Consider the following 16,453-nt stretch of genomic DNA (forward strand, 5'->3'; position numbering starts at 1 on the left):
GGGGCAAGGGGACCCCCCCCCCGGCGGCAGGCCGGTGCTGAGCCCACAGCTGCCTCAAACACACCCCTTGACATGGTCCTCCCACCACAGGGCCAAGACCCAGCTGCGCCCCCAGCGGGCAGGCTCCAACCCTTCCCACCAGGAGGGCTGCACAAGTCCCCGAACCAACCTCACCCTCCATGGGGCAGACACCAGAACCCAGAAGAATTACGGTTCTGCCTTGAGGAACAGAGACCACAAACCCAGAAAGTTGGGCAAAAATAAGATGGCAGAGAAATATGTCTCAGACAAAGGAACAAGATGAAACCCCAGAAAAATAACCAAGTGGGGTAGAGAGAGGCAATGTGTCTGAAAAAGAATTCAGAGTAATGGTACTCAAGATGGTCCAAGATCTCAGAAAAGGAACGGAAGAATAGACCAATAAAATACACAACACGTTTAACAGAGACCTAGAAAATTTAACCAACAAAAAGCTGTACGACACAGTAACTGGAATGAAAAATACACTAGAAGGTCGGACAAAGACAACACAAAGTTACGGGCCAGTATCGATGAACATAGATGCAAAAACCCTCAACAAAATTCTAACAGACAGATTCCAACAACACATTAAAAACCTCATACACCATCATCAATTTGGGTTTATCTGAAGGATGCAAGGATTCTTCAATATACACAAAATTGATGTGATACACCATAATAACAAATTGAAAGATATGATAATCCCAATAGATGCAGAAAAAGCCTTTGACAAAATTCAGCACACATTTATGATAAAAACTCTTCAAAAAATGGGCACAGAAGGAACCTACCTCAACATAGTAAAGGCCATATATGCTAAGCCTACAGCAAACATTATTCTCAATGGTGAAAAACTGAAAGCATTCCCTCTGAGATCAGGAACAAGACAAGGTGCACAATCTCACCATTACTTTACATCGTTTTGGGAAGTCCTAGCTTTGGCAGTCAGAGAAGAAAATGAAAGGAATCCAGGTTGGAAAAGAAGAATTAAAGCCTCACTGTTTGCAGACGACATGACACTGTAGAGAAAACCCTAGAGATGGTATCAGAAAATTACTAGAGCTCATCAGTGAATCTAGCAAAGTTAGAGGATACAAAATCAATACCCAGAAATCACTTGCATTTCTATATACTAACCATGAAAAATCACAGAAATTAAGGAATCAACCCATTCACCAATGCAACAAAAGGAATTAAATGTCTAGGAATAAACTTACCTAAGGAGACAAAAGAACTGTATACAGAAAGTTATGACACCGATTAAAGAAATCAAAGATGACATACACAGATGGAGAGAGATTCCACATTTCTGGGCTGGAAGAATCAATACTATGAAAATGACTATATTACCAAATGCAATCTACAGATTCAATGTGATGCCTCTCAAATTACCAATGGTATTTTTCAGAGAACCAGAACAAAAATATTTCACAATTTACATGGAAACACAAAAGACCCCGAATAGCCAAACCAATCTTGAGAAAGAAGAATTGAGCTGGAGGAATCAACCTCCCAGAAGTCAGGGACTGACTTCAGACTATACTACAAAGCCACAGTCATCAAGACAGTATGGTACTGGCACAAAAACAGAAATGCAGACCAATGGAACAAGACAGAAAACCCAGAAAGGAACCCAGGCACCTATGGGTGCCTTATTTTTGACAAAGGAGGCAAGAATAGACGATATACAAGAGGCAAAGACAGCCTCTTCAATAAGCGGTGGTGGGAAAGCTGGACAGATACACGTAGAAGATGAAACCAGATCACCTCCTAACACCTACACAAAGACAAACTCAAAATGGATTAAAGACCAAATGTAAGAGCAGCAACTACACAACTCTCAGAGCAAAACAGGCAGAACACCTGATGACATAAATCAAGGCAAGGCCCTCTATGACCCACCTCCTAGATTAATAAAAACAAAAGTAAACAAGGGGGGCCTCATTAAGCTTAAAAAGTTTCTGCACAGCAAAGGAAACTATTAACAAGGTGAAAGACAACCCTCAGAAGAGGAAAAATAATAGCAAATGAAGCAACTGACAAAAGATTAATTTCCAAAGTATACAAGCAGCTCATACAACTCAACGCCAGAAAAACAAACAACCCAATCAAAAAGTGGAAAAAAGACCTAAATACACATTTCTCCAAAGAAGACATCCAGATGGCTAACAAACACGAAAAGTTGCTCAACATCGCTCATTGTTAGAGAAACGCAAATCAAAACTACAATGAGCTATCACCTCACACCAGTCAGAATGGCCCTCATCAAAAAGTCTACAAACAATAAATGCTGAAGAGGGTATAGAGGAAAGGGAATGCTCTTGCACTGCTGGTGGGAATGTAAATTGATACAGCCACTATGGAAGACGGTATGGAGATTCCTTAAAAAAACTAAGAATAAAGCCACCATATGACCCAGCAATGCCACTCCCAGGCATATACCCTGAGGAAACCAAAACTGAAAAAGACACATGTGCCCCAATGTTCACCGCAGCTCTATTTACAATACCAAGATCATGGAAACAACCCAGATGTCCATCGACAGGTGAACGGATGAAGACGCTGTGATACGTGTATACAATCAACTGTTACTCAGCCTTAAAAAGGAATGCATTTGAGTCAGTTCTGAGGAGGTGGATGAACCTAGAGTCAGTTATACAGAATGAAGTCAGTCAGAGAGACAAAAACAAGTATCATATACTAATGCAAATACATGGAGTCTAGAAAGTTTATACTGATGAAGTTATCTGCAGCGCAGCAATGGAAACACAGACACAGAGAAGAGACTTATGGACACGGTAGGGGCAGGAAGGAGAGGGTGGGATGTACGGAGAGAGTAACATGGACACTTACCACATGTAGAACAGCCAGCCAGCGGGGATGTGCTGGATGCCTCAGGGAACGCAAACTGGGGCTCTGTGTCAACCTAGAGGGTGGGATGGGGAGGGATGTGGCACGGAGGTTTGGTGGGGAGGAGACATATGTACACCTGTGGCTGATTCATGTCGGTGTTTGGCAGAAACCAACACAATTTTATAAAGCAATTAACCTTCAATTAAATAAAACACACTAGAAGGAATAAACAGCAGAATAACTGAGCAGAGTGAATAAATAAACTGGAAGACTAAATGTTCAAAATCACTGCCATGGAATAAAGAAAAAGGAATGAGATGAGGACAATCTAAGAGGCCTGGGACAACACTAAATCTGCCAACATTCTCATTATGTGGGGCCCACAAGGAGAGAGGAAAGACCTGAGAAAATATCTGAAGAGGTGATAGCTGAAAAATTTCATAACACTGGAAAGGAAACAGTCACCCAAGTCCAGGAAGTGCAGCGCCTCAGGCAGGATAAACTCAAGGAGGAACATGCCAAGACACATGGTAATCAAATTGAAAAAACGAAAAGAGAAAATATTAAAAGCAAAAAGGGAAAAGCAATAAAGTAACATACTAGGAAATCTCATAAGGTTATCAGTTTATCTTCAAGGAGAAACTGTGCGGACCAGAAGGGAGTGGATGAGGTATTTAAGGTCACAAAAAGCAAGAAGCTGCAACCAAAATACTCTACCCAGCAAGACTCTCATTCAGATTTGGCAGAGAAATGAAAAGCTCTGCAGACAAGCAAAACCAGCTTTGTAACAAACGCTAAAGGAACTTCTCTAAGCAGAAAATTAAACACTGCAACTAGAAACATGAAAATTATGAACAGAAAAACTCACTGGCAAAGGCAAGCATACAGGTAGGAAATCACCCCCACACAGAACACGACATCAAAACCAGCAACTGTGAGAGGAGGAGGGAACAAATGCAGGACACTGGAAACGCACCGGAAATTAGAAGACCAGCAACGGAAAACAGCTTGCTTACATACAGACTTCGGTAGCAAAGCATCACGGTAACCACAAACCAGAGCTGTACAATAGATAAACACATACAAAAAAGAAAAAGCAATCCGAACACAACAAGAAAGGCAGTCATCACATCACAAAAGAAGGAACCAAAGAGGTAGGGAAGAAAAAGACATACAAAAACAGATCCGCTCCAGATGGCAGAGTATAAGGACCTGAGCTCATTCCCTTCTCACACCACCACCAAAATCGCAACTGATGAAAAATGATCATCATCAAAAAGCAAAAACCACACTGGAACTATTAAAAAGATACTCCATGCCCAAAGACAAAGAAGCCACAGTGAAAGGGCAGGAGGCAGGAAGCACAATAAAACCAACCCCTTACCCTCCGGGGGGGCAATGCACAGACTGGGAAACAGTCACATTGGAGAAGCTCTCCCCCGGGCATGAGAGGTCCGAGCCCACGCGGGCGTCCCAGCCTGGGGCTCTGGCGATGGGAGGAGGGGCCCCCAGAGAATCCGGCTTTGAGGGAAAGCAGGTGTGACTGCAGGAATTCCACGCAAGTGGGGGAGACAGAGACTCTACTCCTGAAGGGCACATACGAGGACCTGTGTACCCCAGGCCCCGGGGGGAAAGCGGTGGCCTTGTGAGAGGCTGGCACTGCAGGTCTCCTGCGGAGGCTGTGGCGGGTGCGGAGGGCACGTGTCTGAGGCTCACTGTGGAGACAAAGGCAGTGGCAGCAGCAACTCTGGGAAGTGCCCACTGGTGTGATGCCCCCGAAGGCCGCTATCAGCCCCATCAAACATCCTGTAGGAGCCCGTGCTGGGTCACTTAAGGCCAAGCAACACGGCACGGGAACATGGCCCGCTCCATCAGCAGACAAGTTTCAGGTCTCCCTGAGCACAGTCCTTCCCGCCAGAGGGATAAGACCGAATTCTGCCTGCCAGTGGAGTCCCATTAGGGAGCCAGGACAAGCCTCCTAGCCTCAGCCACCAGGGAACAGACGACAGAAGCAAGAATGACAATTCTGCAGCCCGTGGAACAGAAAAGACAGTCACAGAAAGCTAAGACAAAATGAGACATCAAAGGAATGTTCCCAAAGGAAGGAAGGAGCTGGAACCCCAGAACGACGACTAACTGAAGCGGTGACAGGCAACCTCCCATAAAAAAAACTCAGAATAATGATAGTGAAGATGACCCACGAGTTCAGAAGAAGAATGGAGGGAATACAGAAAAGGTGCAAGAAGTGTTTAACGAACACCCAGAAGAAATAAAGAGAAAACAAGCAGATAAACAATACCTGGAGCGAAAAATACACTAGAGGGGATCAAATCAGAATAAGCGAGGAGGAAGACCAGATAAAGTGAGCTGGAACACAGAATGCTGGAAATCCCTGCCGTGGAGCAGAATAAGGAAAAGGGAAGGAAGAAAGAGACCTCTGGAACAACACTGAAGGCACCAACATTCGCACGGAGAAGAGAGAATGGACCCGAGAAAGTATCTTAAGATGTGACAGCCGAGAATATCCCTAACAGGAGAAAAGAAATACTCAGGTCCACAAAGTACAGAGCGTCCCAGGCAGGATAAACCCAAGGAGAAACATGTCGAGACCGTAGTAATCAAATTAGCAAAAATCAAAGGCAAAGAAAAAATATTAAAAGCAACAAGGGAACAGTAACAAGTAACACACAAAGGAACTCCCTGAGGGTATCGGCAGATTTCTCAACAGAAACTCTGCGGGCCAGGGGGCGTGGCCAACATTTTCAAAGTGATAAAGGGAAGAACTACAACCAAGAATGACCCACCCAGCAAGGCACTCATTCACGTCTAAGGGAAAAATCAAGAGTCACAGACAAGTAGAAGCTAAGAGAATTCCGCATTACCAAACCAGCTTTGTAACAAATATGAAGGGAACTTCTCCAAGTGGAAAAGAAAAGGCCAAAACTACAAACAGGGAAATTATGAACGGAAATGCTTACCAGTAAAAGCAAACAGACAGTAAAGGTAGGAAATCACCCCCACACGAAATTACATCAAACCAGGCACCGGGAACCAGGGGAGCAGACACGAGACTGCTGACGCATTTGAAATGAAAGGGCCCGCAGCTCAAGAAACACACAAACCTTGTTTATACAGAAGATGCCACGTCAAACCCTCACAGTGAGGCTTCCCTGGTGGGCCACTGGTTAGGAGTCCATCTCGCAAGGCAGAGGACGCAGTCTGATCCCTGGTGGTGGCCACCCCCTGCAGTGTTCTGGCCTGCAGAATCCCATGGACAGAGGAGCCTGGTGGGCTACAGTCCATGGGGTCGCAGACTGAGTCATGGGGCCATGACTGACGCAGCACAGCACAGGGGAACCAAGATCTCATACGCTGTGGAGCCACTAAGCCCACGCGATGCAACTACTGAGCACCCGCACCACAAGTACTGAGCCCAAACAACACACGAGTCTGTGGGCCACACGGAGAGAGCCCGCGGGTGCGGCGCACAGCCCCCGTGCTGCAGCTAACCCGCTGCAGCCGAACACGAGAGCCCGCGGGCACAGCGCACAGCCCCCGTGCTGCAGCCAATCTGCTGCAGCCGAACACTCAGTTATCTTTTTTTTTAAAGAGAAACTCGTGGTAATTGCAAACAGAAAAATCTACAACAGATACACGAAAAAGAAAAGGGAATCCAAACACAATGCTAATCATCAATCAAGAGAAGGGGTCTCCCTGCAGGTAGAGTGGTTAAAACCGCCTGCCAAGGCCGGCTCCAGAAGATCCCACACGCCGTGGGCCAACTAAGCCATGCACCACACTGCCGAGTCCACACCCTGGAGCCTGCGAGCCACAACTAGAGAGTCCCGGAGCCACAGAGAAAGATCCCCCATGACACTGCAGAGATCCCATGTGCCGGACTAAGACCTGGTTTGCTGTTCAGATGCTCAGTTGTGTCCAACTCTTTGCGATCGCATGGACTGCAGCATGCCAGGCCTCCCTGTCCATCACCAACTCCCAGAGTTCACCCAAACTCCGGTCCATTGAGTCAGTGATGCCATCAAACCATCTCATCCTCTGTCGTCCCCTTCTCCTCCTGCCCCCAATCCCTCCCAGCATCAGGGTCTTTTCCAGTGAGTCAGCTCTTAGCATCAGGTGGCCAAAGCATTGGAGCTTCAGCTTCAGCATCAGTCCTTCCAGGGAATATTCAGGACTGATTTCTTTTTGATCCATTTCGGCCAGTCTGTGTCTTTTGGTTGGAGCATTTAATCTACAAGAGACCCACTTCAAATATAGGAAAATGTACTCCATGCAAACAGAAATCAAAAGAAAGCTCAAGGAGCAACACTCCTATCAGACAAACAGACTTTCTTTTCTCAAATGTGCTTCTCGGGCTGCCCCAGCCGTCAGCTGTGGCACGCGGGCCCGGCAGGCTCAGGTGCTCTGCAGCACGTGGGATCTTAGTTCCCCAACCAGGGAGCGAACCCATGTGCCCTGCACTGCAAGGCGGATTCTTAACCACTGGACTGCCAGGGAAATCCTACAAATAGACTTTAAGATAAAGACTTATAAGAGACAAAAAGAGATACTGCATAATGATCACAAGGATCAACAAGAAAATATAACTGTAACTATATATCCACCACAGGAGCACATCAATATATTATGCAAATACTAAGAGCCATAAAAGGGAAAACCGACAGTAACTCAGTAATAGTGGGGACTTTAACACCCCAGCTTCATCAACGGACAGATCACCTAACACCAAAATCAACAATGAAACACAGGCTTTAAATGACACATTAAACCAGATGGACTTAATCAATATTCATAGAGCATTTAATCCAGAATCAGCAAACACACATTTTTCCCAAGTGTACAAGGAACATTCTCCAGAACAGATCACACGCTGGGTCACAAAGCAAACCTACGCAAACTCAAGAAAACTGAAAGCATATCAAGCATCTTCTCTGACCACAACTCTATGAGATCAGAAATCAACTACAAGAAAAAAACTGTAAAATGCACAGAAACCTGGAGGCTAAACAATATGTTACTAAACACACAACGGATTGCTGAAGAAATCAAAGAGGAAACCAAAAGATTCCTAGAGATGAGTGAAAATGAAAACATCACAGCCCAGAAAACCTCCAGGATGCAGCAAGAGCAGTTCTAAGAGGAAGTTTACAGCAATACAAACGTACCTCAAGAAACCAATAAAAACCCCCTCAAACAACCCAATCTTATACCTAGAGCAGTTAGACAAAGAACAACAACAAAACCTCAAAGTTTGAAAAAATCATAGAGCAAGAGAGAAAAAATAGAAATGAACAAAAAAACAGCAAAGGTCAATGAAGCCAAAAAGCCATTTCTTTGAGAAGATAAAGAAAACTGATAAACCTTTAGGCACATTCATCCAAAAAAAAGAAAAATGAAATCAGAAATGAAAAAAGAGAAGGTACAGTGCAGAGAAATACTCGTAAGAGATTATCATCACAAGCAACTAGACACTGATAAAACTGACAACCCAGAAGAAACTGACAAACTCCAAGAAGAAAGGAAGACGGAACGAGGTAGGAAGAGAGAGAAAATATGAACAGACCAATCAGTCAGACGTCCTGAAGCTGAAACTTAACAACTTTCAACAAACAAGAGTCTAGGACCAGATGGCTTCGCAGGCAAATTCTACCAAACATTAGGAGGAAAGTTAATGCCTATCCTTCTGAAGCTCTTCCCCAAAGTTTCAGAGGACAGAACACTGCCCAACTCGCTCCACAAGGCCACCATCACCTTGATACCAAAACCAGGTGTGATGTCACAGGAAAGGAAAAGCACAGGCTGACAGTCCTGATGAACACAAGATACAAAAATCCTCAACAAAACACCAGCGAACCGAATCCAACAATACATTTAAAGGATCATACACCATGTCAACGGGGATTTATCAGAGATGTAAGGATTTTTCAATATCTGCAGATGACATGACACTATACACACAAAATCCTACGGCAGCTTCCAGAAACCTCCTGGAGCTCATCGATAAATGCAGTGAGGTGCATGTACACAGAAATCTCTTGCGTATTTGCACACTAATAATGAAAGATCGGAAAGAGAAATTAGGGAAACAATCCCATTTAGCCCTGCAACAAAAATAATAAAATGCCTAGGAATAAACCTAGTATCTAAGGAGGCCAAAGACCCATATCCCGATACCTGTAAGACGCTGATGGACAAAACTGATGATGATACACAGATGGAAAGACATACCACATGCTTGGACTGGAAGAATCAAAACTGTCACAATGAAACATACTGGTCACGGCAATCCACAGATTCAACACAATCCCTGTGAAATTACCAATAGTATTTTTCACAGAACTAGAATAAAAAAAAATCCCTAAAAATCTGTACAGAAACACACAAAACCCAGAAGCCAAAGCAATCTTGAAAAAGAAAAATGGAGCAGGAAGAATCAGGCCCCTGTCTTCAGACTACACTACAGAGCTACAGTCATCAAAAGCAGCATTTTCTGGCACAAAACAGAAATAAAGATGAATGGAACAGAATACAAAGCCCGGAAATAAACCACGCCCCGTCATCAATGCATCGATGACAAAGGAGACAAGGCTACACAGTGTTGGAAAAACAGCCTCTTCAATAAACGGTGCAGAGAAACCTGAACAGTTACATACAAAAAAAAAAAAGAAATCAGATCATTCTTTAACACTACACACAAAAATAAGCTCAAAACGGATTAAAGACCTAAATCTGAGACTAGACACTTAAATCTCCTACAGAAAAACACAGACACAACACTCTCTGATATAAAATTGCAACAGTATCTTTTTTGATCCATCTCCCAGAATAATGGAAATAACAATGAAAATAAACAAATAGCACCTACTCAAAAGCTTCTGCACAGCAAAAGAAACAATAAACAAAATGAAAAGACACCCCACAGGCTGGGAGAAAATATCTGCAAATGATGTGACTGACAAGGGAACAGTCCCTGGAATTTAGCAACAGTTCACGGTACTTAACAGCTTCAAAACAAACAACCCACTCAACAAACAGGCAGAAGACCTGAACAGACATCTCTCCAAAGAAGACGCACAGATGGCGAGCAGGCACGTGGAATGATGCTTGACACCTGCTGATTATTGAAAAACGCAATGCAAAGCTACAATGAGATATTAACATCACCTCACATCAACCAGAACGGCTATCATCAAAAAATTCCACAAACAATAAATGCTGGAGAGGGTGCAGAGAGACGGGAACCCTCCTCCACTGTTGGAGGGAATGTAAACTGGTGCACCCACCCTGGGGAACAGTGTGGAAGGTCCTTAAGAAACTAAAAACAGACCTACCATATGATCTAGCAGCCCCATTCCTGAGCGTATATCCAGAGAAAACCATAATTCGAAAAGATACATGCACCCTTATGCTCAAAGCAGCACTGTAACAGCCAAGACATGGGAGCAACCTGTATCCGTTGACAGGTGAATGGATAAAGATGTGGTACATATGTATACAATGGAATACTATTCAGCCATTTAAAAAATAATGCCATTTGCAGGAACATGGATGGACCTAGAGATGATCACACTAAGTGAAATAAGTCAGAGAATGAAAAATGTCACAGGGTATCAGTTAAAAGTGGAATCTAAACTATGATACCAAAGAACTTATTTACAGAACAGAACCAGACTCACAGACTTCGGAGGAAAAAACCTTACAGTTACCATGGGGGGGAAGCGGAGGAGAGCGATGAGTTAGGAGTTTGTGTGAACATGTGCACACTACTGTATAGAATCAACAAGGATCTCCTGTGTAGCAGAGGGAACTCTACTCAGAGTTCTGCAATAACCTATGTGGAAAAAATCTGGGAAAAGAGGAGAGAGACACGTATAGCTGGATCACCTCACTGCGCGCCTGAAACGACAGAACATTGCAAATCAACTACTGTTGCTCGGTCGCCAAGTCGTGTCCGACTCTGCGACCCCCGGACGGCAGATCCCAGGCTCCTCTGCCCTCAGTGTCTCCTGTCATTGCTTGAACTCACGTCCATTGAGTCGATGATGCCATCCAACCATCTATGTTCCATTATAAAATATTTTAAAAGATCTAATAATACGTTTTAGTTAACCCAAGAGACCCAACATACTGTTTTAACATGTTATCAACTTAAAAAATCAGAAGGGAAATATTTCACGTTACTAAGCGCTAAGTCTGAAACCAAGCTTCCTTTATAATCGCAGCTCTCAGACCGGCCGCCTCCATGCAGTCCTGGGAGCACAGCTCAAGACAACGCGTGTGGATGTCTGTGCACACACGCGTCTGAGAGGCTCACAGACACTGGGCTTACAGGCGACGGTGCTGGTGAGGAGGGCCCGATGGCCAAAGGCAAGGCGCGTACTGAGTGTGGGGACTGAGCCAAGGGTTTGCAGACAAGGACCCTCGGTTCTCTCGACAGCCTCACCGCGGAGGAGTCTCTAAGGACAGAGTTTGAACGGCGCCAGGAGACAGTGGAGGACAGAGGGGCCTGGGGTCTGCCATCCAGGGAGTCGCCGGGTCGGACACGACTCGGCACCTGAGCAACAACAGAGCACAGAGCCTCCCTCCTCTTCAGCCCTCTTCACCGCTTCAAGGCCAGCAGGCTGAGGCCCTTCTCACAGGGAGCCAGGCCTCCATGCACAGAGCTGCTCCTCGTGGGCTGCGATCCCATCTCCACCGAGACCCCGCACGGGAACGCGCCTCCCTGGACGGACCCATGAGCCCCAAATGGCGCCGGGCATCACGGGGGCGCTCCCCGCCAGACGACGCGTGGCCTCGGACCGTGAGCATCCCGTCTGCCCGTCTCCTTCGGCTCTGCTAGAGCTTACCCCCCACCTGCCACACCCCAACACCATGCCGCAACCAAGAGGCCAGGAGAGCGCGATGGAAGGCGGCCTGAGTCCGGCCCAGAGCCTGTAGCCGCCAGCAGGCCTCACAGCCTCGCCGCTGCTGGCCGAGCCCCGGGCCGGTCCACGCTCTGCCCAGGACTGCATGACCCCGTGAAGGCCCTCCCGGGTGACCTCATGCCTGCCCTACACATGGGTAAACTGAGGCCAGGACAGGCCACGGAAAGTGGCTCCCATCCCTCCTGACTCCAAGGAGAAGGGCTGACGCGTGGGCCCCCAGGCAGAGGGAGCAGCACCTGGACAAAAGGGAGGCCTGGAAGCCGGGAGAGCGAAGCCCGGAGGCGCCGGGCCCGCGGGGTCAGGACCCCAGTCCCGGGCTGCCTGGGGGGTTGACGGTCTCCCAGGCCGACACGTTCAGCACCGGGGTCAGTCCTCCAGACCTGCCCCCAGCACCGGGACCCAGGGGCCCACGGGGCTCCATCCTCGCGTCCACGCCAGAACGCCCCGCTCGTGCCCTGGAGCCTCACCCCCGCACTGCCCTCGGAGGCACCAGGAGCTCCCCGGCCCCCTGCCCGGAAGACACTGGTCTCCGCCCACCCGGTCAGGAGAGCTGAGCTTTACCAAGTACAGGCGTGGGCGCGAGACAGGCAGCCCAGCTCAGATGTTTCATTGTCCTGAACGTTTCTAGGGTCATCCAAGACCCTCTGATTTCATAAGAAACATCACACACACTCAAAGGATCCCTGGCCACCGCAGGTTCCAGAGTAACCATTACCACTCTTGGAGAGATCCGGCTCCCCGAGGAGTCACACACACACTCGTGCATCCTGCACGATTGGACTGAGTCCTCCTCCTCCTGAGAAGGGCTGCGCAGGTGTGTCTAATTACAGTAAGTGGATTTGCTTTGCAGAACTGTTTATACCTGAAGCTAGCCAAGGTGTAACACAAAGAAAAATCGATGCTTTCAAAGCACCTTGAAAGCTCATGTCACACTCCCCGCATTCGACTTCCTCCAGAGACCCCGCACACCACGCACCTCCACCGCTTCCCTGCCCAAGGGCGCTGGCCCGGCCAGCGCTGGGCAGAGGATGGGCATGACAGGCCCGCACACCTCCAAGGCCCAGAAGCCACAGTGCGGGGCTGCGGGCCCTTTCCAAGGCCACGCAGAGGGGCCCCCACCCCAGGGGGAGTAGGTGGTGCTGCCCAGCTCTGGGGGAGCCTCTGGCGGTCAGGCAGCGGACCCAGAGCCCCTGGGGGTCCCCTGGGCACCCCAGCCCCTCCTCCCCACTCACCCCAACAGCGGGTGCGGAGCCCACGTACCAGGATGTCGAGGCAGGGGGCCTTCAGCAGAGTGATCTGGTCTGCGATGGTCAGGCCGGTGAAACCTGGCAGGCGTTTGGCAAACTCCACGATCTTAATAATGCACTTGGTGGCCAGCTCACTGAATTTGTCCCAGAGGCCCAGGTCCAGCCGGACTCGATGGTCAGCGCTGGAATTCTAAGGGGGAGAGAAAACGGGGTCAAGGCTAGCTGTGGAAGGCAGGGGACTGAACCCGGCTTCTTCAGAACATGCGGACGATTCAGTCTTCACCAGGGAGCCTTGGGGCTGGGGGCAGGGGGGTTGTTGGTAGTTGACTTTTTAAAGCTTAGATTCATCTTTTTAAAATGATAACCGAGTAGTGGAAAAGCTCTCTTTAGCAAATACTCCAGCCAGTGAATGAAGGGATGGGAGGCGGCAGCGGCACCGCTTTGTAATCTGATGAACCAACAGCTCCACCTGACCCAGGACAACCACAGGCAGAGGGCCCTTCCTGGGGACACCGAGCTGCTGCATCCAGCCTCGCCTGACCACACCAGGGTTTTATCGTTTAGTCTAAGTGGATTTGCGTTTTGTTTCTATCACCTGCAACAGGAACACGTCTACCTGATGTCGAGTTATGGGTTAAGATGCACTAGGGGTGAGAGTTTCACATTCCCCTCGCAGAGAGGTGTCAGGACCTGGAGAAGGGGTCACGCCCCACGGCCCCCATCACCTCCTGCCTAGACCTCCTCACTCCACCCTGGCCTCCTCACAGCATGTTCTTTAACCAAAGGAATGTGGTTATCCTTTTAAAGCCTAAGTCACAGCGAGTCACGGTGCTGCTCAAAGACGTCTCATCTCACTCAGGCTAGAAGGCAAAGTCTTCCCTGAGGCCTGCAAGGCTGTCTAGCTGACTTGCCTTCCCCAGATCCCTCTGTCCCAGGGAAGATGCACAGTGGGGCCCGGCCTCAGGCTCTCTCCCCAGGCCGCCCCTCCTGCTGGCCTGCACTGCCCTGGGGTGCACCCCTCGCCCCCCAGTCTGGGCACAGCTGGGCTCACCCAGCTGCTCTGTGACAACCCCCGCAGGGGCTGCCTGCGTTTCAGGCCTGCGCTCCCAGCCCTCAGCCCTGACACACCGCCCTGTTCCCAGGGGCCGCACTGCCCGGCGCTCAGCAGGGGCGCTCAAACATCTGAGTGCATCACTGGGTGAGGAGCTTCCCGAAGTGAGGATGAGGCTGGCCGGGGGGACCTGGCAGGCAGGGAGAGGCAAGGTCGAGGCTGGGGCTCGGGCCCCGGACGCCCTGGGACACACCACCAACCCAGAGTGCTGGCCCCTCAGCTCACCGAGTCTATACACGGGGCTCTGCTTGTGAAGGCTGGTTTGGAGCTGCAAGGGAGCTGTGTGTGAGGGGCGCTCAGAGGCCTGATGCAGGCGGAGGCCGCGGTCCCGCTCACCGCCCTGTCCCTGCGGATCTGGGGACACAGTGCACACGGGCAGTGGGGGCCTCCGCACCCGTCCCTCGGCGTGCTCGGCGCTCTGTCTGGCCGTGGGAGGGTGACACGGGGGCGGGCCCTCCTCTGGGCTTCCCTGGAGCCAGGCCCCTTCCCAGCGCTGGACGACAAATTCCCTCTAACTCTCAGGAGCTCTCCCCTGGTGGGCAGATCGCCACCCACCTGCAGAGCTAAGGCCCAGCGAGCCTGGACTTTGTCTCCAGGAGCCTGTCTCCTGACTAGAAACCCCGGAGACTGGAAGATGCCAGGCCTCCCCATGGTGAGGGCGTGACGCGCTGTAGCTCCCTGCGGTCCAGAGACTCAGTGAACAAGCAGCCGGCACGTCCGTCCGTAGGAGGACGGGGCACAGAGACCCCAACGCACATGCTGTGTGGTCCTCAGACCTGGGCGCTTCCGCCAGCCCCGCCACTCTGGGGGGCGGGGGAGGGCCCCCTAGGACAGCTGGCGAGAAGCAAGGGAGATGGGGCAAGATCTCCCTGAAGGCGATGTTTCAGGGGTGCTCCCAGACCCCCTTCTAAGATGCCTGGGCTGGGACAGGAGCCTGGAGGCACCCCTCTGGCCAGCCTGGTGGTCTCAGCAATCAGGGGCCCTGCTGGAGGGCAGGGCATGGCCTCGGGGCACCAGCTGCCGGATGGAGTGTGGCCGCTGCTCCTCCTGGACACCCGAGGTGCTCCGTGGCCCGCGCTCCTTCTCCGAGTGGACTAAGGTCTTCTCACGGAGCCACACTGCTCCCCTCCCCACACCCCAGAGGCCTGGAAGGGCAGCCTGCACTCCTGGGGCTTGCGAGGAGGGAAAAGCCAGGAACAACTGGAGATCACCTCTGTCCGGCGGAGGCCACACACAGTGAGAAAGCCACACAGGTCTGGATGGGGAGCCCTGCGCACCTCGTCTCTGCGCTGCAAAGTCACGAATGCGTCCCTCCTTTAACCTCCTCGGCAGCCCTACGAGGCAGCCCCCACTCTAAGTCCCAAAACACAGCCAAGCGGCTGGGCTCCAGCAGGGCTCCAAGGTCAGAGCTCCCAAGCAACCCGGGAAAGGCTTGAACCTGGGCCTCAGAGACCCTAAGACCTGGATGCCACGGCGATGCTCAGTAAGGAAGCAGAGCAAACATCCTGGTGCTGGGCTGTTTCCTCTTTGGAGGGCGGGTCATCCACTGCTCTGCCCCCACAAGGACTTCCTCCTCGCTTTGTTTTTGGGGAGGGGTCAGAAGTCTCCCCAAGGAATGCAGCACCAGCCCAGGCCTGGGTGTGGAGAGTGGGGGCCAGCTTCTTGCACTTCCCTCCCATAGCCTCCTGGGCCCTGACTAGGGTCCCAAATCTTCCTGAGTTAGGGAAGAGAAGGAGCCACTTTTTCAGGGATCTGGAGATGGGCAGCTAGCTGCCCTGTTAATTCCTCTCCGCCCACTTCTGCCACAGGCGTCTGACGGGGGTGCCAGCTTGGCGAAGGTGCACGAAGTCCCCTCGCAGTGGGAGCTGTTGCCTGTAGGAAAGTTCTTTATAGAAAGACCTCATCTCAGAACCAAGAAGCTGCAAAGAATGCATCATGCCTGCTATTATTTACTCCTGCACCTACGTCCAGAAAAGCCTGGAAGTCACTTACAGTAAAAACGGAACTAGATCCTGTGCTCTGGGGCGGCTTCGGCAAGGGATCAGGCCACCCCGAGGTTAGGGGTGCCCCCTGGAGATGGGACTTAACAGCCACATTCCCTGCTGGATCCAAAGAGGCACAAAAAGGGGTGCTGGAGGCTCTTGGGGAAGCCCTGTCTGGGGCCGAGAGCAGACCCTGAGACTAGGAATCGAACACAAGCAGCTCCTTTGAGCAGAAATTCCGGGCAGCATGGGGGAGGGGAGGGCTGTGGGAGGGGGCTCCACCCTGCTGGGGAGCTC

General features: G+C 50.1%; 1 protein-coding gene across 5 annotated transcripts in view; it reads right to left on the bottom strand.

Moving 5' to 3' along the window:
* Positions 1-16,453, bottom strand: part of RARB (retinoic acid receptor, beta) — a 186,783-nt gene that overhangs the window by 8,367 nt on the left and 161,963 nt on the right. For all 5 annotated transcript variants that reach the window (XM_010846424.1, XM_010846420.1, XM_010846422.1 and 2 more), the window contains one exon: positions 13,077-13,253. In XM_010846424.1, the coding sequence (XP_010844726.1) occupies positions 13,077-13,253 (177 nt within the window). The remainder of the gene's footprint in view (positions 1-13,076; positions 13,254-16,453) is intronic.

This window comes from Bison bison, unplaced genomic scaffold (assembly GCF_000754665.1).
Source record: "Bison bison bison isolate TAMUID 2011002044 unplaced genomic scaffold, Bison_UMD1.0 scf7180017864236, whole genome shotgun sequence".
Classification (NCBI taxonomy): Eukaryota; Metazoa; Chordata; class Mammalia; order Artiodactyla; family Bovidae; genus Bison; species Bison bison.